This window comes from Perissodus microlepis, chromosome 1 (genome assembly GCF_051167445.1).
Source record: "Perissodus microlepis isolate ML-2025 ecotype Zambia chromosome 1, ASM5116744v1, whole genome shotgun sequence".
NCBI classification, from domain to species: Eukaryota; Metazoa; Chordata; class Actinopteri; order Cichliformes; family Cichlidae; genus Perissodus; species Perissodus microlepis.
This window is the reverse complement of record NC_140461.1, coordinates 1680512-1702343: the sequence shown is the minus strand read 5'-3', so window position 1 is coordinate 1702343 and position 21832 is coordinate 1680512. Positions and strand designations below refer to the sequence as shown.

Here is a 21832-nt window from a genome sequence, read left to right as displayed (position 1 = left end):
TTGTGAGCACAGGGGCTGGAGGGAGGAAGCTGGTGTGGGTGAGGGTGGGAGAGGTGGAAAAACTCAGAGTTTGTGATGTAGGTGAGCAGCATTTGAACAGCTGTCCCCACACAGAGGTTGAAGGATGACAGGAAGAGGCTGGTACCAGGAAGACCGGGCCCCGAGGAAGCAGACCAGCAGGCGCTCGTTCTGTCACTTTTTCTTTTACTTTCTCCTCCCCCCCCAAAGCTCTGTCTTTCTATTGTTGCAGTCCCCCCCCCCCCTCCCATTGCATTTTAGTTACAAAACAAAGTGCTGCACAGTATCAGTGATGAGACGGGGTTACGTTAGGTCAAACCCAGGAAAAGGAAAAGGTCTGTGAACAGCTGAGGCTCTAAATCTTACAGCACGTCAACAGAAACACCCGGACAGTGAAAGGCAATCAGGCGTGATTGTGATTCCCACATCTGCCTGTGATAATCCATGCAGCCAGCCAAGCGTGCACCAACCCTCCGCCGCCAGCACCCCCAGTCTCATTTACAGCCAATCGCCCCCACCTTACATCCACCGTACCCAAACTGCTCCTGCACCCTTCCCTTAAAAAGTCAGCTTCATAATGGAAACTTTTTATTTCTGGCAGATGGAAAAGAAACGACACTCACAGTCTGTGGAACATCAACATCTCAAACACACCTGTGCACTCTCTGCACTGACCCACACACTGAAACTCACACTGCCACTGATTCATATACAGAAAGCACAAAAAACCTTTGCTGATAGAAACACATTTAAAAACAGACTGATCACGTCTGTCGTCTGACTGTGGTGAAGATGAGCTGAACTAATGTGAAAACAGACACACCAACGGGTCTGAGAAGGACAGCTAACACAGTTAACTAGAAGTAACTGACAAACAGATGGATGATTGAAATAGGTAACACGGGTCACACGTGCTGACGTTCCACGTCCCAGCTGTTAGTCTTGGTAGCCGGGGATCGGTCCGCCAGGGCCTCCGCTGATACATATTGCACCCACGTTAGCGTTACAGTTGCAACCACTGACTTCTGGAGCCAAAACAGACGATGAGACTGTGAGGCGTTATCAGCTAATGCTAGCTAGCTGCATCCATAGACTATAAAGGGGCATCAAAATGCTCCAACAGCACAAACACAGTCCAGAGGCCCAGCTCAGCCACCTGTGTCACCATCCACCTGTCAGTCAAAGAGGCCACGCCCCTAATAATACAAAAAGCCTTAATATAATTTAAACTGGTGATTTAAAGAAACTGTGCAGTTGTTATAAAGAGGGAATTATCCACAGAGAGCAAGCAGTTTGTGTATCAGGCTAAGTTTTAACATGGGAGTCTATGGGGACTGACTCACTGCTCCCTCTGCTGGACGTCAGTGGTTCCACAGTAGCTTAATTTTGTATCATATACAAAAACATCAAATCAAGCTCATTTTTTGGGTACTTTTCAGGTGTCAAAGTGTGACCACACACTTTCATTTTCACAACACTCGATCCATTTTCTGACGATGTGTTTGTGTTCGGTGAGTGAGACGATAATAAATGATCGCATGGCTAATGTGGTCACAGAGCCACGAGTACGACCTGGGCCTCTCTCAGAGGGTTCATCCATCTGCTGCTCCAAAGACACCAAATCACCAATCAGTGCAGTCTGCAGCCAATCCACTCATATCAGCTGACTCCAAACAGTGCCAGATGCATTTGTAGAGCAGTTTGTACTGAAGTTTATATCAATTTGGATGGTGAATCATCAAAATAAATCCAAGTGTAGGACAATGACAGCCCACAGGCTGTTGTTTTTCACCCGGGACTGTGTCGCTTTCCTGGGATAAAAGATGGTCTGAACATTACTCTGCAATAACGGCGTGTCAGCTCGTCATCGATTACCTTCTGCTAAAAGCACCTTCAATATAAAACCAGCATCTGTGGACCTCACACATCTCTCAGTCTTTATTATTTACACATTAGAGTCCTGCAGCTGTGGTACTAATTAGATCCTGTCAGCAGCAGCAGCAGGTTTGCGCTGAGCACTGTCGGCTTTTTATGGGATTTTTGCAGATCTGAGTGTGTTTTCAGACTCAGATAAAGGAGCAGATGGTGAAAAAGCACTGTGATAATAATCAGTCGGACACGGGCCACTGACAGCAAAGAGACAAATTCATTTGGAAATGTGCTGATGTATTAATCAGGAACAGCCGCTCTCTCTGATGTCGCTGTCAGCACAGTTTGTATCTCATCTGATAAAGTCGTAAAAATGGAGCATAAAGAAGAGTATGATAGTCGTGAGAATTACACCCTGACTGGAAGGATAATGATGTGAAAGGGAAGACCAGAGCAGTAACAATGCCCGTGTTTGCTGCGGTCACACGCGTCCACCCCGACGTCACCCACTGGGTCTTAAAGCCTTTAGACGGTCTCCATCTTCCTGAAACTGAATGACCTGAGCAAACGCTGGATCCTCTCTGACTCTAACAGGGCTGAGGAAGGACCAAGGGACGTTTTCCCATACGCTTCTACGCTATCGATCTTATTTTTTACAGGAAGAGGACTCGCCCCTGCTGGCCTCGAGACAAAATGCAAGTTTAAGGCTTCAAACTACGAAAAAGAAAACTCACATAAACCCCAAATAAAGTCGAAGAAACAAAAAAGTGAGAAATGTTTGGGTCCCGAACTGCTGACATCACATTTTGGAAAATCACAAGAGGTTTTGATTGATGGTGTACATTAATTTATTAATGATCATCACATAAATATGCTGTGTGCTTTACTGAGACAATGAGCACGAGGGTAACTTCCAGGACCAGAAAGCTGCAGCAGAATGATTCTATTGAATTTTGGAAAGAAATTAAAGCTGTCAACAATCGTAACATGTCTCTGTCATCCAGAATTAATGGGAAAGCATTATGGGGACCTGCAAAATATATCACACGTTTCTAACAATGACAGTGTCCTTATTAGACCGGATGAAGGGAGTTATGCTCTTGAGAAACTGGCGGTGAACAAAGCGGCCCTGACACAATAACAGCAGAACCTCTGCAGGGAGCCAACAAAAAGAATCTCAGCTTTACCTTCATCAGCTTCTCTGGACTGCTGCGTCTATCTCAGTGCTTCCTAACCAACATTCACACATCCAGACTCCCGAGGACGCATCGGAGGGAAACCTGGGTCACTCTCCTGCCCGTGCAGACTGAGAGCAGCCAACAATCTTCTGGTTTACTGCCACCCCATCTCTCCGTCCGTCCATCCATGAATCTGTCCATCTGTCCATCCGTCTGCCACCCCACCCATCTGTCCATCCATTCATCATTCAATTCCATGCATTCATCCACGAATCCATCCATCAACACCTTAATAACTCTGTATGTTATTTATTAAATTACCAAAGGTCTGCTCACATGTGAGATCTAATTATGGAGGCCAGATGGAGCAGAGTACATCCACACCCTTTGAGTAACCTACAGACTCCAATAAGGTGGGATAGTGTCGCCTGTTCTCTTCATCTGCACTCGAACATTAAAAAGCAGAATGCTGGCTGTACGGAGGAGAGCCGTTTCAACACGTAGCTGAAGAAGTCATTGTGCCGTCACGCAGCATCTGAACACAGTTTTCCACTTGTGTTTGGATCACTGACGATGGCACGTTTGTTTTTTACTGTAAACTTTCTCTAACACATGCAGCAGTTTAGCTTTATACTGTGTAGCTTCTAACTGTTAGACATCCATCACTTTATAATTTGTCCTGTTTGTCACAGCTCACATCTTGTATTGCTGCATTTTATGCCCAAGCCGTGAGCAGTGCTGCAGGTAGCACATCAGTCCTCTGCACCACCTACCAGCCTGCACATTAAACCTTAACATATTTATAAATCTTTGGGTTTTCTTTTGTACAGACACTGCGACTGCCTCCAGTTCAGCTCCACCTACAAAACATTTAAAAACGTCATGCTGCTGGAGGTACTTGAAAGGCTTTGATGTGCACAGGCCGGCTGACTTTTCCTGATTTTCACCATTTTACACCAACATTTACGGCATTTACTGCATCGTTTCTTTCTTATTCAATCGGCTTCATTTTATGTTTAAAAACATAAAAGCATAAATTGCATCTGTCTCTATGAGCAGCCTGACTCAGCCTTCAAATCTAAAGTTCCAGTTCACCAGAATAGCAAAGCGATCAATAGTAAACACTGCAAGGTTTGAAGTCCCAGTGCCCTGAAAATAGATGGAACAAATATCTGTTCTTCCCTAAAGGGTTCAGGCACAGCAGGGAACTCGGTAACAAAGTAAAAAATACAGCAATGTGTTTGTTTTTCCTTTCGCTAACACGCCAACGGGTTCCAAATAAAGACCTCTTTGCAGAGCTGATCACGGAGAGCACCGGGTCCACAGCAGCCTGTTGTCAGGGATTAACCAGCTACTATATTTGCCAGAGAAAATCCTGCGCTCGCAATTGCTTCATATAAGGAGGTGACATTTACCCCAGCTCGTGCTCGTGTACAAAGACTGCAGCCGGCTCGCCGCTCTGCCCGGCAGCCTCTCGACCTGTGCAAACTATTTGATTTGGACGGGTCAGCTCGAATTAAGCAGCAGAGCTAACGTCAGAGGCTGTGTGCACAGCGCGTCTGAACCCTGACTTTCTCCGCTCTGATTGGCTCCATGTTTTTGTGCACCAGTGAGGGTGGTGACTGTATAAAAGTAGAATAAAAGTAGAACTCTGTCCACACTGCTTTCATTACCTGGACACACGGAAACATGAAGAAGATGAGGACAGTCTTGCAGAAGGTAAACGACTCCATCTTCATCTGGGTTTGCCCCCCAAATCGGGGTCTCTGTGCCCAACCTGTACAGGAAGTGGAAATAGCAGCAGTCAGCAACTACCAGTGAACAGGGCCGGGCTAAATAACTAACAAACCCCAGGGCAAAACCTTCCTGTGGGCCCCACAATTTCATCCACAACACTCAGTGTTTCCCACAAGTAGACTTTACATCGGGACATTCTTCTATTCATTTTTATGATTTCACTGAAATTGATGACAGTCTTTTTGCTCTTATTTTGAAAATTTAGTTGCCGCTAACCAGTTAGCCCAGATCCTTCCTTTCTCACGTCTCAATCCTCTCAACCCACGGTTGGTTGGAGAGACTCCACAGACTACAGCTGCTCATGATGATGATGGGAGTTGCAGTTCTGTGGCTCCCCATGGCCGCAGAGCAAGGACTCCGGCCACAGTAAACACAGAGACACGGGACACTCATACAGGAGCACAGTTACTGCGTCCCCCTTCATCCCTCTGCAATGAAACCCCGGCCTACACCCATCTTTTGTGTACAGTCTATGTTTTGACGTTGTTGTACAGCTTAACTCTACGTCACTCCGTTTGAACCTCCACCTAACTACAGTTTTACTTCTCTTATCAGATGGAGCCTCGGTGTTGTGAAGGAAATAATCACCGCTTCCGCTCGATTTGTTGTTGTGTTTGTGTTGTCGCCACACAGATCATTTCAACTAATTACGGCGCACAGAGTGAGGACGGTTTGCGCTCCGTACGGCTGCGGAGCATCGGGGCCACTTTCTCACTTTGCCTCATAATTAATTTGGAATTAGACAAAGCTGCTTGTAATACAAACGTATCGATCCATAAAATATCTGCGGTTCAAACCTGGCACCGGGTTACTCGGCCACGGCTTCTTAAATAGATATGAGTGCAAACTCACGCTGAGCTCTGCGGACAGAACATCCAATAAACCCGCAGTCAGCAGAAAATGAATAATGATGGAGAATCCCAGCAGCTGCTGTGATGGTGTCTGTGAACTGAAGCAGCAGCTCTCTCAGGCGCACACGGGCGCACTCACCTGCGCATTTGCGCCCCTCCGCGCGGGAGTGTTGCGCACTCTTTCCAACTTTCTAACCGCGAAGCGACGCGTCCGCACGGCCGCCCTGTGCGCTGGCTTCGCGCGCATCAGTAGCGCGAGCCCGGCTGGGCGGACGTGGGAGCGACCTGCGCGCGTGGACTCGTCTGAGCCGCGCCGCGTGGATTCGTGAAGGGGGAAACGAACACCTTACCTTCGGGGGTGACTCGTCCTGCGCTCCTATGCGCTCCTGTGGAGATGCACCATCGGGGGTACTCCAGTCCGCCTCGCACCCGGATCCGGTCCCGCCAAGTCTGCCCCGAGTCCACACCCCGAACCAGAGACCGAAACGACCCCAAAGTACCGAGAGAGCCGCGCGGCGGGGCTCCGTGCCTCCGGGAAAGTGTCTCCGGGCTCCTAACGGCGTGCAGCCTGCCTGCCTCGCTCTCACTGCCGAGGACCAGCGTGAAGCAGCACGTACACGAAAGCTGCAGCTTCCGCTCTGGACTTTCAAAATAAAACCTGTGGCCCCAACCCTCCCGTGTATGTGAATTGGGGGTGGGGGTGGGGGGTTGTTAAAGGTACTTTTTGCAGTCACCCTCTGCAGAATTTCACTTTCACCACCAGGGGGCAGCGTCTCAAAAAATATCTTTTATTGCAGATTTAATTTTTTCTTCCTGAGTTTCAGTTCAGGAAAACTGTACGTCCATCTACAGCACAGCTTCATTTATCCAGACTGACATTCGCCACTGCTCTGACACACACACACACACACACACACACACACACACACACACACAGGATGCCTTATTTAACTTTGATGTGTGAAGCAGATTCATGTTCTATGTATTAATGTATCTAGACTAGATGTTTGAAGGCTTCCAGTATTTGTTACTCATGTCCATTTCAGGGCCCACCGACTGCATTTGGACCCAGAGAGAGAGAACATGCAGACTCCACACAGAAAGGCCAGAAGGTGGATTTGAACCCAGGACCTCACTGCTGTGAAGTAACAGTGCGAACAGTCCTTTTATTTCACAGGTGATTAAAACATGCTTTAAATCTGAAAGGTAAAATCGACTCATTTCCTGTAGAGCCCTGCTTGTCTGTGGTAGTTTGACACTGAGTAGGCGTCTGATAGCCAAACCTCTGTGTTCCACATGTAAGGAGGAGAAGTCATCTTCATCTGCTCTTTATCTTATTATTAATAATAATAATAATAATTCTGATTCCCGGGGTTTAGGTGTCACCGCTGACTCATCAACGAAACATTCATTAAACTTAATCTACAGATTTGTTCAGACAGACAAAATTCTTCTTCTTCTTCTGTTTTTTTGTTTGTTTGTTTCTCTTGTTTTGCTGTGATCTACAAAAAACACAAACATGAAATCTTTGCATTTTTCTCACTCACGACACAAACCAGTCCTGAAAGTGTCAGGCTGCCTCTCTGTGGTATGTGTCTATGACATGTTTGTGCTTTGGCGGGGCACCGGGCCTGTTGCTGGCAGCTGTTTGGTACAGGAGTTTAAAATCCTGTTAAGAAGTCCAGCTGCCTCCAGTTGAATTGCTTTGGACCACTCTGCGACTTGAACTTCCACAGACAACCAAACTGAGAACCTGTCTCATATCACCTACACCTGGTCCTGGTCTCCACCAGGATCCCGCACAAAGGTGTAGGTCGTCTGGTTCGGTGGTCTCAGAATCTAGTCTCTGTTTTTGTGGATGATGGGTTTTTTGGCTCCATCAGGTGGTGGCCTCCAGCTCACACGGTGGAATTCTGGCTTGGCAACATGTGTCTGCACAAGTTGAATACTCAGGTCTGATAAATGAGGGAGGAGTGGGTGGAGCAGAGATGGACAGACGGACTGGTGCAGCGATGTGGACGCTGCCTGCTGTTGTGAGGAGAGAGTAAAGCCGCGTGCAGCTGTGGATCTATGATTCTCTGACCACGAGCTCAGAGTGAGACAAAACATGTCAGAAATGAGCTTCCTCTGATAGGTGCCCGGACTCTCCGTGAGAGACAAGCTGCTGAGCTCGGCCATGCAGAGCCGCTGCTCCTCCATGATTCAGGTATCAGACCAGGATACCTCCTGAGCACCTCCTGGGTGAGAAGAGACCCCAGAAGTGATGGGGATGGATGGATGGATGGAGGATGGATGGATGGATGGATGGATGGATGGATGGAGGATGGATGGAGGATGGATGGATGGATGGATGGATGGAGGATGGATGGATGGATGGAGGATGGAGGATGGATGGATGGATGGATGGATGGATGGATGGAGGATGGATGGAGGATGGAGGATGGATGGAGGATGGAGGATGGATGGAGGATGGATGGATGGATGGATGGATGGATGGATGGAGGATGGAGGATGGATAGATGGATGGATGATGGAGGATGGATGGATGGAGGATGGAGGATGGATGGATGGATGGAGGATGGAGGATGGAGGATGGATGGATGGATGGAGGATGGATGGATGGAGGATGGATGGATGGATGGATGGATGGATGGAGGATGGATGGATGGATGGAGGATGGATGGAGGATGAATGGATGGAGGATGGATGGATGGATGGATGGAGGATGGATGGATGGAGGATGGATGGAGGATGGATGGATGGATGGATGGATGGATGGATGGATGGAGGATGGATGGAGGATGGATGGATGGAGGATGGATGGATGGAGGATGGATGGATGGATGGATGAATGGAGGATGGATGGATGGAGGATGGATGATGGATGGATGGATGGAGGATGGATGGATGGAGGATGGAGGATGGATGGATGGATGGATGGATGGAGGATGGATGGATGGAGGATGGAGGATGGATGGATGGATGGATGGATGGATGGATGGAGGATGGATGGATGGATGGATGGATGGATGGATGGAGGATGGAGGATGGAGGATGGATGGAGGATGGATGGATGGAGGATGGAGGATGGATGGATGGAGGATGGATGGATGGATGGATGGAGGATGGAGGATGGATGGATGGATGGATGGAGGATGGATGGAGGATGGATGGATGGATGGATGAATGGAGGATGGATGGATGGAGGATGGATGATGGATGGATGGATGGAGGATGGATGGATGGATGGATGGATGGATGAATGGAGGATGGATGGATGGAGGATGGATGGATGGAGGATGGATGGATGGAGGATGGATGATGGATGGATGAATGGAGGATGGATGGATGGAGGATGGATGATGGATGGATGAATGGAGGATGGATGGATGGAGGATGGATGATGGATGGATGGATGGAGGATGGATGGATGGATGGATGGATGGATGAATGGAGGATGGATGATGGATGGATGAATGGAGGATGGATGGATGGAGGATGGATGATGGATGGATGGATGGAGGATGGATGGATGGATGGATGGATGGATGGATGGAGGATGGATGATGGATGGATGGATGGATGAATGGAGGATGGATGATGGATGGATGAATGGAGGATGGATGGATGGAGGATGGATGATGGATGGATGGATGGATGGATGGATGGATGGATGGATGGATGGATGGAGGATGGATGATGGATGGATGGATGGAGGATGGATGGATGGAGGATGGAGGATGGATGGATGGATGGATGGAGGATGGATGGATGGATGGATGGAGGATGGAGGATGGATGGATGGATGGAGGATGGAGGATGGATGGAGGATGGAGGATGGATGGAGGATGGATGGATGGATGGAGGATGGAGGATGGATGGATGGATGGAGGATGGAGGATGGAGGATGGATGGAGGATGGATGGATGGAGGATGGAGGATGGATGGATGGAGGATGGAGGATGGATGGAGGATGGAGGATGGAGGATGGATGGATGGATGGAGGATGGATGGATGGATGGATGGATGGATGGAGGATGGAGGATGGATGGATGGATGGAGGATGGAGGATGGATGGATGGATGGAGGATGGATGGATGGATGGAGGATGGAGGATGGAGGATGGATGGATGGATGGAGGATGGAGGATGGATGGAGGATGGAGGATGGAGGATGGATGGATGGATGGAGGATGGAGGATGGATGGATGGATGGAGGATGGATGGATGGAGGATGGAGGATGGATGGATGGATGGATGATATTTGGAGTTTTTTTATCAGACTTTTCAGGCCACTGAACCTGATTCACTTCGACTACCTCTGACTGTTTGGTGGATGATAAGCTGCACTTAAAAGTAGATTTTCTGAGTGCCATGTTTGTGTCTTGAATGGCCTCTGATTCATCTCCCCACCATTAAGAAAGAGGATCAAAGTGTGTGTGTGTGTGTGTGTGTGTGTGCACCACCACTGCTGCTTTTATTATGAGGTGCAGAGCAGTAGCTGGCACCGTATGCAGGGATAGTTTTAACTTTGACTGATGAGAAAATCGGAATGTTTCAGTCACAAAATGAGCTCAGCGTCCGGCTCAGCTCCGCTCTGAGGAAACACCGTCTGAATACAGGAGGTAAACAAGCTGAAGGATGTTTTTGATACATGACGCTGGCAGCTAAATTCAGCTAAAACTGGATCATTTCCTGGAGCTGCTAAGAAAGACACTTGACATTTTTGGTTGAATCCAGAAAAAACTTTTTTTTTTATTAGCATGAAGGTGTTTGTCAGAGTTTTAATTTTTTGGCAATCTTCTTCTCTGGGGAGAAAACAGCTACAGCATGTGTTGTGTTGAAGCGATATCAACTGAAGTTAAATAGGCAGAGCTGTACTTTTATGTAATTCGTGTAATTCCATTTTGCACCACAAGGTGCAAAATAAGTCACCTTTGTTTAACTAGATCAGGGGTGGGGGGGACTCCAGGCCTCGAAGGCTGGTGTCCTGCAGGGTTTAGATCTCACCCTGGGTCAACACACCTGAATCTAATAATTAGTTCGTTACCAGGCGTCTGGAGAACTTCAGGACATGTTGAGGAGGTCATTTAGCCATTTAAATCAGCTGTGTTGGATCAAGGACACATCTAAACCTGCAGGACACCGGCCCTCGAGGCCTGGAGTTCCCCCACCCCTGAACTAGATGAAGTCCTCCCAGATGACTGAGCTCTTCACTTTATCTCTAAGGGAGAGCTCTGACACCCTTCAGAGAATCATTCCTGAATCATTATCATTCCTGTGTTTGTATCTGTGATCTGATTGGTCGGTCTCTACCTACAGCTGATGGTCATAGATGAGAGCAGAGACAGAGGCCACAACAGACCAGTCCAGAAAGGACTAGCTGGAGCTCAAAACCAACTGGAAACAAAGTTTTGGCAATGGTGGAAGCCCCACACAACAGAAGCCTTCTTCAGGTCCACAAAGCACATGAACTGGTGACTTCTTAAATGGTGCTTTTCAACACGACTGGAGCGCTCAGAGTACTTTATGCATGCCTCATTCGTCCGAGCACTCTTTCGTTAGGATGTCACTGAGAGAACGAGTGCTTGGGCGCAGAAATACTTTGAAGGTAGCAGACAAAATGATGAAGGTTTAAAATGGAGCCAAAATCTGATTTCACTGTTTATTGTTCTGAGGTGACGTCATCCAGAGGCAAAAGAAAAACAGCTTCTCCTCAACAGTGCGCGATGGAGCTGTGGCGCCCCCTGCTGTCCACACAGCATCAGTGCAACAAGTTCAGAAAGCCTCTGATAAAAATAATAATCCTATTTATTATCATGACGTCATGCACAGTCTCCCCGACTCTCACTTTGTGTGGGTCAGTTATGATTGGGGGGGGGGGGTCATTCTTTATCAGCGGTCACATGACTCAAACCAAAAGTGTGAACCTTCAGATTTTTATTTGAAGAGCGGAGAAACTCGACTGTTCCTTTAAAAGTGGTCTTGTGATGAGCGACAGCAGCTCTCAGCTTCAGGCAAGTCATCTCTGTCAGCTGATGTCCAGCAGGAACCTCACTTCCGTCAAACTGAACGCAGACGCGCATGAAACACCGGAAGTTGCACGTGTACGCCTTCACAGTAAACTCCTGTATCACGTGTTATAGCTTGATTTCAACCAACAAGTTTGAGATCTGTCACATTCATCATATGCACGACTAACAAAAATATCACGAGACGTTACCTGGTCATCTCTGACGAAATCAGCATAATAATAATAATGGTAAAAAAGTCCATATTCATCAGGATCAAACCACCTCCTGAGCTGCAGCCAGCACGAAGCAAGCCGCTGATCAGAAGCTGAGACTGTGGAGCTGTGAAACGCTTTGTAGTGTTTCAGGAAATCTTAACGAATCACGTGGTTACGTGGACAGTGACGTAAAAGAGATTTAAATCCACTGTGAAATCTTAAGATTTTGCTATTCTTTGAAAACAGGTTTAATAATAGTATTCGTCTTGTTAAGGTGACTTTGCATCCGTGGCACCCAGACTCTGGAATAACCTCCCCGTTCATATTCGCACTGCCGAGTCGATCCAGTCTTTTAAATTACGTCTTAAAACTTATTTTTTTACTTTGGCTTTTGATTCTGTCTAGTTGGCTGTTTTAGCTTGTTGCGTTGTTACCTATTGTTTGTTGTCCTCTTTTATTGTTTGTTTTAACTGTCTCATGTTTTTATTGACTGTGAAGCACTATGGTCAACACTGTTGTTTTAATATGTGCTATATAAATAAATTTTGATTTGATTTGATTTGAAGGTGTGAATGCCTCTTTTTCAAGAGTCTCTGTTTCTCCATCCATTTCTTTCTGGACTCATTTTGTCGAGGACACTGACTGGAAAAAGGTTTTGGTCTTTGCCACAAAAATTCCTCCTTACTAACAAAGTGAAGGAGATTTCATTTAAAAATATAAGAGCGGTATAGATACATTAAGCTCCCACACACCTGCTCGCATTTATTTTGGTCTTGTGCCTTTACTCAGGTTTTATGGAAAGATGTCGCTACTTTCATCTCTAACAGAAACAAACTAAATTTGTACTTTTTTAACCTAACGTGTTATTTGTTATACTGACTTTAGTGAGAAAGACTCTAATGCTTTTGAGCTCATTAATCAAACACCACATCCATAATCTATATGACTACAATTTGTTCCTCTCACAACAAAAGCTTTAAAAACCATTAATATTTGTAATATTTTAACGTGTTTTTGTAATTATTCAGTCACTGTATCCCTCGCATTTTCCCATTTTAATCTGTATTTCTATCCTGTTTGTTTAATTATTCATGCTGTTCCACTGCATTACAATTTTGCACTACGTGTATTATGCCTGTTGTTAAAGTTTCTGATGAAATAAAGTTGGAGAAAAAAAATCTCGAGACTTTGTTGCTGGTTTTATTTTGAAAGGTCAGCCGGATGTACCCTGCGCGGTTCGGTCGCGCGCTCGTGCCGTTGTCAGCTCGTCAGGAATGATTACGTGCAGGTGAGGCCGGCTGTGCTACTAAAGCCGTCCCGAGGACCGTCCCCGGCTCTGTGAAGCTGTCACCGCGAGCACCACCGTCATGGCCTCGCCCATCTGTACCCCCGCGGCCACCTCCACCCCGGCGGCCGCCTCCTCCTCCAGTGGCCGATCCAGCCGCTCCGCCGGCCGGCGAAGCGGCGCGGCGGCCGGCCTGTCCGCCTCCAGTACCGGCCTGTCCGCCTCCAGTACCAGCCCGTCCCGCCTGTCCCGGCTGCAGGAGAAGGACGAGCTCCGTGGCCTCAACGACCGCCTCGCCAACTACATCCAGCGGGTGCAGGAGCTGGAGAGTGAGCGCTCCTACATGCTGCTGAAGCTGGAGGAGAAGGAGGAGGCCAGGAGCAGCGTGCGGAGGCTGTACGAGGAGGAGCTGGCCGACGTCAGGAAGTCCCTGGACGGCCTTGCCCAGGAGAGGGCCCAGCTGCAGATCGACTACGGGAATCTGTGCGAGGAGCACAGGACGCTCCAGGCGAGGTAGGAGCGCACAGCGTTACACCAGACTTCAGTCAAAAAGTGTCTGATTTAGAGGATGGTTTCCGCCCCCCTTTATAAAACTTTATAGGAGTTGATGGATGCTGATTATTGATCCTTCATAAACGTGTTTGTCTCATCACGGAGATTAAATCTTTCCTCAGTCTGGTTGTAAGAACTTTGCCCACTGTTATAATAATACATTTTATTTATATGCGCCTTTAAAGACCCTCAAGGTCACCTTACATTAGTACAACAAAATAAAAACATAAGGTAAATATTAAAAAAAAGTATGAAAGCTAAACAAGGTAGAGCCAGACTAAGACGGAGTCGTGATGAAGGGTCTGCAGTTCTGAACAGATGGAAGTACAGAGGGAGAGTTTGTAGTCCGGAGATCTGGTGGAAGTGCATCCCAAAGTGTCGGCGCAGAACGACCAAAGAGTCCCAGGGTAGACACGCGAGCAGGTGGAACAGACGAGAGGAAAGCTGGAGAAGAACAGAGCACGTGTGGAGAAGATCAATATGGAGGAGCGAGGTTATGAAGCGCTTTGAATGCAAGAAGCAGGATCTTGAAATTGACACGGAGGTGAACTGGAAGCCGATGGAGACGCAGGTCAGTGTGTGCAGCAGTGTTCGCCCTGCAGACCTCCACGGGGCAGCAGATAAACAGCCCTGGTGTGACTCGAGTGCTTGGAGTCCAGTTAAAGCCACTTTTACATGTTACAGCTGTAAAGGCTCTAAAGTAAGCAGACAGCAGATGAGCAGGTGCGGCTCAGTTTCATTAAAAATCCTGGTGATATGAAGTCGGGCTAATTTCAGCAAGAGGTAAACGTGGACTGTGAGTGTCTGTGGATCTGAGTTTGTGCATTTGAAACTCCAAAGTGTGAGCGCCGGCCTGACTGAGTGAATCCTCTGATGCTTTTTGTTTTAATGTGAGTGTTTAACAGACTTCTGCTGGGGGAGGGCAGCAGCTGGTATCACATGACCGATAAGGTTGTGCTCGCGTCTCTTTCAGGAACCAGAAGAAGGAGGGCGATCTGACCAACGCGCTGGCCCAGTTGAGGAGAGCTGAGGAGACTCTGAGCTTGAAGGACGCCGAGTTCACCAAACTGCAGTCGGAGAACCGCAGACTCAACGGCGACCTCGCCGACCTGCAGAGCCAGCTCGAACAAGTAAGAAGGGCAGCCGCCGTTAAACTGTTCAGCGTGCGTGGAACGCCCCAACCAGTTATCCTCGTCGGAGACGTCGTGTCTCACCTGCGGCGAGGGACAGGAAAACGAGACTGTGCCGTCCGGTCTGACAGGATGTCAGGAAATCCTGGCTTAGCTTGAAAAGTAGAATCGGAAACATGAATGGTTGTACGTTAGCTTCAGCCCACCAATCAGGCTTCATCTGTTTCAGCACTCTTATAATTTCACTTACTCTTGAATCTGTAACTGGGCTGATTGAGCGTCACCTGCCCCGCAGCAGGTTGGGTTCACGGCATAAGTTACCATGGCGATGTACGCAGGTAAGAAGTGAAATCCCGCAGGCTCCGGCTGTCTGTCCGCGCTGCCGTTTGTGGTGGTCGCACGGCTCTGAGCTCATCGGGGTCTGAAGTGATGTGAAGACGGCTGAACTTCCGAATAAATTAGTGACGTTAAAGTGCATTCCTGCTACCGGGTGTCTGTGAAAATTAGGAAACTAGTCCCAAACTTCACGGTTTATCACTAATCAGATATCTGAAAATCCTAATAGTCCAACGTTAGGTGCAGTCAGTCCCTCAGCTCTGACGTTCGTCTTATTTGTGTCACCAGCTGGAGGCTCTGCTGGCAGAAACCAAGAACCAGCTGAGCTCTGAGATGCTGAGGCGAGTCGAAACGGAGAACCAGGTGCAAACGCTGAAAGAGGAGCTCGAACTGCACAAGAACATCAGTGAGCAGGTAACCCGGGCTGCTGCCAGTTTCTACATTTTCAGGTTGGCGCATCTTTACGTCACCGTTTCACCTCTTTTGTTTTTGAAATAGGAGATCCTGGAGATCCGAAGCAGACACGAAAGCCGCCTGGTGGAGGTGGATTCAGGGCGGAGGAGGGAGTTCGAAAGCAAACTGGCTGAGTCGATGCAGCAGCTGCGGCAGGACAGCGAGTCGCAGCTTCAGCAGTACAAAGAAGAGATCGACCGGGTTTTCGGCTCAAAGGTTAGAGCTGCTCACGATTATTTTCTGATATTTAAAAAAGGTGTTTCACGCTGCTTTGTGCCCGACAGCTACACAACGCCCAGCAGGATGCGCTGGAGAAGAACGACGTGGCTTCGGCCACAAAAGACGAGCTGGACGCCACGAAGGTCCGAGTGGAGACCCTCAGCTCGCAGCTGCAGCAGTGCAGAAAAGAAGTGAGTTGGGAGGAGGTCTGTGCTCGTCAGTGCAGCTTCCAAGTTTCCTGCAGTTTCTGCACCAAAATGAGAAAAAGCCTCTGATGTGGAGGGAAACGCTCTTCGTCTTCATGTTCCCCCCTCTCTCTGTCAGAAAATCTCTCTGGAGAACCGCTTCCAGGACCTGGAGAGGACTCTGGACAAGGAGCGGGAAGTCTGGCACCACAAACTGAGTCAGAAGGAGCAGGAGCTGCTCAACATGAGAACCCAGATGTTCAGTCAGCTGGAGGACTACGAGCACCTGATGGATGTGAAGGTAGCTCTGGACGTGGAGATCAGTGCCTACAGGAAGATGCTGGAGGTGGAGGAGCAGAGGTATGGCTGAGTGTGAGTGGAGGGGTCCTGGGTCTCAGGTGCTTTTGCTCCCATGGTGGTTTCTGTTTCCTGTCAGGTTTAAGCTGTCGCCCAGCCCCTTGCAGCGGACATCCATACCTCGAACGCACGAGCACAGCGGCCGAAAGCCCAGAGGGAAGAAACGGAAATACGAAGGCGAGTCCGGGAGCTCGCCCGCCTACAAAATGTCCAGTCGTTCGATGGAACGCGGCGCCGTGAGCGTGGAAGAGATTGACGTGGACGGAAAATATGTTCGACTGAAGAACAACTCAGAGAAAGTAAGTCTGTACGGGTTGTAAAGCCTCGAGGTCAAGCTGGAGGATGTTTGACAGCTTGGTATTGGATGCAGAACATGCATTATTGGTCACATGATTTCATTAAAAAGCAGCACAAACACGACCAGAGGTCCAGTTCAGGGTCTGCTGAGGTGAAGCCTAGCAGACAGCTTGCAGCTACAGCTGTCTGTCAGTCAAGTAGGCCACGCCCCTAATAAGGCAAACTGTAATATTGCTATTTAGAAATAAAATATTCTCCCCCATACAGATGTTACGACAGGGGAAATGTAAGAGCAGCTTGTATCAGGCTGTAAACATGTTTGTTTTAACACCTGTGACTGAGTCACTGCTCCCTCTGCTGGATGTTGGAGGAACTGCAGGTTTTGCTGCTTCTGCCTTGGCTGCATGTTTTCATGCCTGTGGGTTTAATTGTTTAGGGATGCACGACCAGCTTGGGTCAGTGTGGTGTGGCGCTCTGTGGAGCGGTGTCTGCTTCCGATGACCTCCTGCACACTGCTGTTAACGATTTTGTGTAACTTTCCATTACTGGGAGGAAAAACTGTTACATGAACTACAATAATGTCAATATCGCACAGAGCCAGCAACCCGCCCGGGTTCTTCATGCGCTCCATCGCTCACTGACCCGGCTCCACATCCCACCCCTGACCCGTTCAGCCCTGCAGTAATTCATCTGTAATTACATTTAATAATATATATTGATCTCAGGACATTAAGCTAGCTCGTGTTAGAGCAGCCTTCATGTAAAATATGTGCAAACAATTTATTTATTTATTTTTTTTCTATAGGGTCACAATGGCGTGCTCTGCAGTTTGAGAAAACCCATTTTAGGGTCGAGATGATGGCTTTTTAATTTGTTTCTCATTTGTTTCCAGGAGCAGTCTCTGGGTGGGTGGGTGGTCCGGCGGGTTTACCCCGGCGCTGGAGACATCACCTTTCACATTCCCGCCTCCTGCATCCTGGCTGGTGGGCAGACACTCACTGTGAGTCCTTTAACACTGTAGGAAGACTTATTGACCGCCACTGGTAATCACTGTAAACACAATGAAAGTGTTTGTGTGCGTTTACCTGTCAGATCTGGGCAGCAGGCGCTGAGGTGGAGGCGGAGCCCAGTGACCTGGTTCTGCAGGGCCACAGGAGCTGGGGGGTCATCACTGATATCAGGGTGATCCTCCTGAACTCAAACCACGAGGTAGAGGAAATAAACCACACCTCCCAGAATGCACCTGTACAATAAACCTGAAAGTAATGCTTTGTAACACGAACACTTTATTTAACTCTGAAACTTTTAGGTGACGATTTTTGAAGTGTGGCACCTTCCACAACTGTACAGAACATGTTTGTATTACTGCGATTTGATTTAAACAGGAAGTGGCCGAGCGCAGGCTGTGCATGCTGGGTGGGGGTGAAGACGACACTGGGCTGGAGTTCGATGAGGAGTTTGTCACGGGGAGTGAAATGCAGCGCTTCCAGAGACAGGTAACCTCAGGGGGGAAATGTTCAAGCAGAAAAGGACCAAGTGCAGGACCTCAGACGTCATGTCTGCTTTTGTTTTCCCGCCTGCACTGCAGCCAAAGCGAAAAAAGAAGTGTTGTTCGGTGTCGTGAGTGCGGTCCACGCTCGGCCTGGACGGTAGGTGGGGGGTAAAGTAGCTTCAGCTTTTCCGCTCGCCTCGCCTGCTCCCATAACCAGATGCATGGCTTGTTTCACTCATCCATCACGCAGCCCAGTTACTCTGCTGATGAAAGTGCAGCTCACTCGTCAAGTAAACTCAAAGTGTAGTTTGAGCAAGCTGGAGGCCGTCAGTTTGTTTCAGGAGAGAATTAACGCCTTCAAATCTGAGGCCATGGTGCTCTGCAGGGAAAGGGTGGAGCGCCCACTCCAGGCTGGGAAAGACTGACACAGCTGTGTGCAGTGACTGCAGAGATGTGGATGCTGTCCTGGTCTCTGTGGAAGAGAGTGGAGCATCGTCTGAAGGATGTCTGGGCGCATCCTTAGAGATGCTGAGGACTCAGAGTAGAGCTACAGTCTACACGTCCACGAGGACCTGCAGTACCTCCAGAAAGCATCACTGCGCTTCACTGCACCGCTCCAGTTATTCCACATTCTGTCCTGTTACATCATTATTCCTAAATGGCTTAAATTCATTTTTCACCTCAAAATTCTACACGCAGTACCCCATTATGGCGCAGTGATAAAAGCAAATGTATTAAAAAAATTTAAACACATGAGATTGAAAGTGAATGTATCCCATCTTGGAAAAAGGCCGTGAGAACTTTCTGGACGCTCTGCAAAAGCGAACAGAAAGAGAAGCGACCCGCTTCAAGCACAAACGCATCGTCATCTGAAAACGTTGCATCCGAGAAGTCCGTGCTGCTGCTCCACCACCCCAGCACCCACCCGTCGCACTCCTATTAACTAATCACTGTTTTGCCGCCGTGGCACGAGCGCTGTCTCCCGTAGCTCTCAGCCTCGTACGCTGTATAACAAGTAGGGCCTGATCACATGACCTCCGGGGGACACGGGGCTGAAGATATTCAATAATGTCAGCAGGTGCTTGTCCATGAAGTCCTCTAAAGTCAGAATCTTGAACTGGACTCTGAATTCAATGGGGAGCCAACGCAGCTGTGTCAGCAACACGTGAGAAGAAGCATTTCTGCAGCGTTTTGAACAAACTGCAGACGTTTCAGGGAGTTTTTGCTTAAACATGTAAACAGTGAATTACAGTAATCAAATGTGATGAAATGAATGACCGTCTCCAGTTCAGTGCGAGATACAATAGGACTTAATTTGGCAACGTTTAAGTGATAAAAGCAGGGCCGAACCAGAGACTTAACATGAAGATCCAAAGTGAGAGCGGGTCAAAGGTTACCCCGAGGTTCCTGAGACGATTTAACAAATGTTGAAAGGGGAACAAATCTGTCAGGAGCACCTACAAGGACTCCAGTCTTTCCTTCATGAAGGAAAGACTGGAGTCGGAGGAAGTTGTCAGCATCCAACCTTTGATGGAGTTTAAGCACTAATTCAGGATCTGCAGCTTAGAAACATCTCAGGGCTTAACAGAAATGTGGAACTGAATATCATCTGCATAGCAGTGATGGCAAATGTTCTTAAAGTAGCTCAAAACAGAGGAAGTAGATCTATTAGAAACCATAAGGGGCCCAGTACAGAACCCACACGATGGCTGAGAGAAGTGGAGGATGACCTGTACTTACAAACCACCGCAGATGAGCATCGTTCAGGCCGTCCAAGGCAGATCCAGATACGCCGACTCAATATTTCAGCCTATCGAGCAGCATGTGGCGATCAACCGTATCAAATACCAACGTGAGGTCCAACACTAGCAGAATAAAACCTTTTCCTGCATCATTTTGCATGAAAATGTCACTGCAGACTCTGCGACGAGCCGTTTCAGTAGAATGAGCTCTACGAAAGTCAGACTGAAACATGACACGAACGCCGTTTGTCTGAAACTGCTGTGAGCTGCTTGGCTACGAGCTTTTCTTAGTGATAAACACGAACTCTGAGATCCGTCTGTAACTGCTAAGAAGAGAAGAGTCGAACTTGGGTTTTTTAAGCAGGACTTGACCAGACACAGTGCTGACTACGGCGAGCACACGGGGACCAATAGACTGGAAGACGTTTTTGAATAAAGATGCAGGTAAAATGTCGCGTGAACGGGAGCTCACTAATTTTACCAGATCGGGTGAAAAACTTTGTAAAATACCAGACTGGGCTGGAGCAGGAAGTGACAGTGAGGATGTGGTTCAGCAGGTGGAGCAGGAGTAATAATATGGTGTCAAATAACACCTTGGATTACCTCTGCTCTTTGGACCAGGCCCTCGCATCTCTAATTACATCATTAAAAGAAACTAAAAGATCTTTTAAGTAAACGAGAGGAACATTTAAACGAGTTTTCCTCCACGAGCGCTCAGCTTTATGACAATCACGTTTTAAACAGCAGGCGGGCAGGTTTCATCTAAAGTGGAAAGGCGACGATTATTAAAAAGATCGGTAAGAGACCAACAGCGTCACAAGGGGATAAATATAAATGACAAGCATCAGTTTCTCAGCTGTGGAGGAATTTAAGATGCGCGTGCTAACCGTCCGGCGAAAATGAAAACACAAACGTGTCCAGTAGCGCACGCGGCCTCCTGCTGTGGTTCAGTGAGCAGGATTAACCCCGCCCTGCACATCACGCCCTCAGGTTTGTTTGGCTTTGAAAGTTCAGCCTGTAATCCTCATTAATCTGGACATCCAGAGGTTTCCACCCCGCCCTCTGCTTCCTGCGAGCTTTCTACTAACCAGACCTTTATTATGACGATAACGCTGCTGCTCTGTCCCCCTCAGGATTTCTCGAAGGAGACCACTTGTGCTGTGATGTGACGCCTGCTCTCTGCCACAGACCTCGACGTCGGTCTGAAAAACCCTGGAGCAGCTCGGGCCTCGGACTGCTGCTTTCTGGCTCCAGTAGTTTTATTTACAGTAGGACGGTGAGATGATCTCACCTGCCTTACGGCAACACTGTCCCTCACGTTTCGTCGCTCTCGCTTCACAACAGGAGCTTTGATTTTAATTTTTGTTGAAGTGTAATAAATAAAGTTTCTAAACAAATACAACTTGTGCTTATTTCCAGCAGCATGCAGAGATGCTGCAGGGGAACCACACCCTAAAGTGCTGGGTTATTTTCATAGCTCAGCTTCTGGGTAAAAGCCGCAGGGCTGCAGGTTGGGTGGGTAGACTGGCGTGGTTGTCATGGTAACGAAACATTTCTCCCACTGAAGACGTCCAGATGAACAGAATCCACCTTTTGGGATTTACCTGGATGATGGAAACTGTAGTTGTTGTTTTGTTTTCTCTTTTCTCAGTAACTCTGAAAGCTGCGCTGCTGGTCCAGCTGCTCCTCTGTGGAATCACCTGCGTTTCAGTCGGGAGGCATCCATTCAGCACATCTCGACTAAAGCAGGCCGCTTTCACAGACGAGTAGTTATCGAGCACAGACGTAACAGGCTGAGGATGTTTTGAAGCCTCTAGCTGAGGATTTGATGTCATCGTAATCA

At 48.1% G+C, this 21832-nt stretch overlaps 2 protein-coding genes across 5 annotated transcripts in view; one reads left to right on the top strand and one right to left on the bottom strand.

Annotated features, from left to right (window-relative positions):
- Window positions 1-6325, bottom strand: part of adamtsl3 (ADAMTS-like 3) — a 185285-nt gene extending 178960 nt beyond the window's left edge. Inside the window, exons 1-2 of one of the 2 annotated variants that reach the window (XM_084926111.1) lie at window positions 6064-6325; window positions 4739-4842 (exon numbers count right to left, since the gene is read on the bottom strand). In XM_084926111.1, the coding sequence (XP_084782237.1) occupies window positions 4739-4804 (66 nt within the window). In that variant the 5' untranslated portion in view covers window positions 4805-4842; window positions 6064-6325. The remainder of the gene's footprint in view (window positions 1-4738; window positions 4843-6063) is intronic. The other variant, XM_084926095.1, reaches the window with a different exon arrangement.
- Window positions 6326-13175: 6850 nt separating this feature from the next.
- Window positions 13176-21364, top strand: lmnl3 (lamin L3). Of its 3 annotated transcripts, XM_084926014.1 has the most exons (12): window positions 13176-13739; window positions 14752-14908; window positions 15533-15658; window positions 15743-15913; window positions 15982-16107; window positions 16241-16461; window positions 16538-16757; window positions 17648-17755; window positions 17848-17964; window positions 18141-18251; window positions 18344-18404; window positions 21123-21170. In XM_084926014.1, the coding sequence occupies exons 1-11, from the start codon at window positions 13309-13311 to the stop codon at window positions 18377-18379; spliced, it is 1824 nt and encodes a 607-aa protein (XP_084782140.1). In that variant the 5' UTR covers window positions 13176-13308; the 3' UTR covers window positions 18380-18404; window positions 21123-21170. The 3 variants fall into 3 exon arrangements, with proteins under 3 accessions (XP_084782140.1, XP_084782131.1, XP_084782147.1); XM_084926005.1 differs by having other exon boundaries at window positions 18141-18404; window positions 21123-21364; XM_084926021.1 differs by lacking the exon at window positions 18344-18404 and having other exon boundaries at window positions 21123-21235.
- Window positions 21365-21832: the final 468 nt, after the last annotated feature.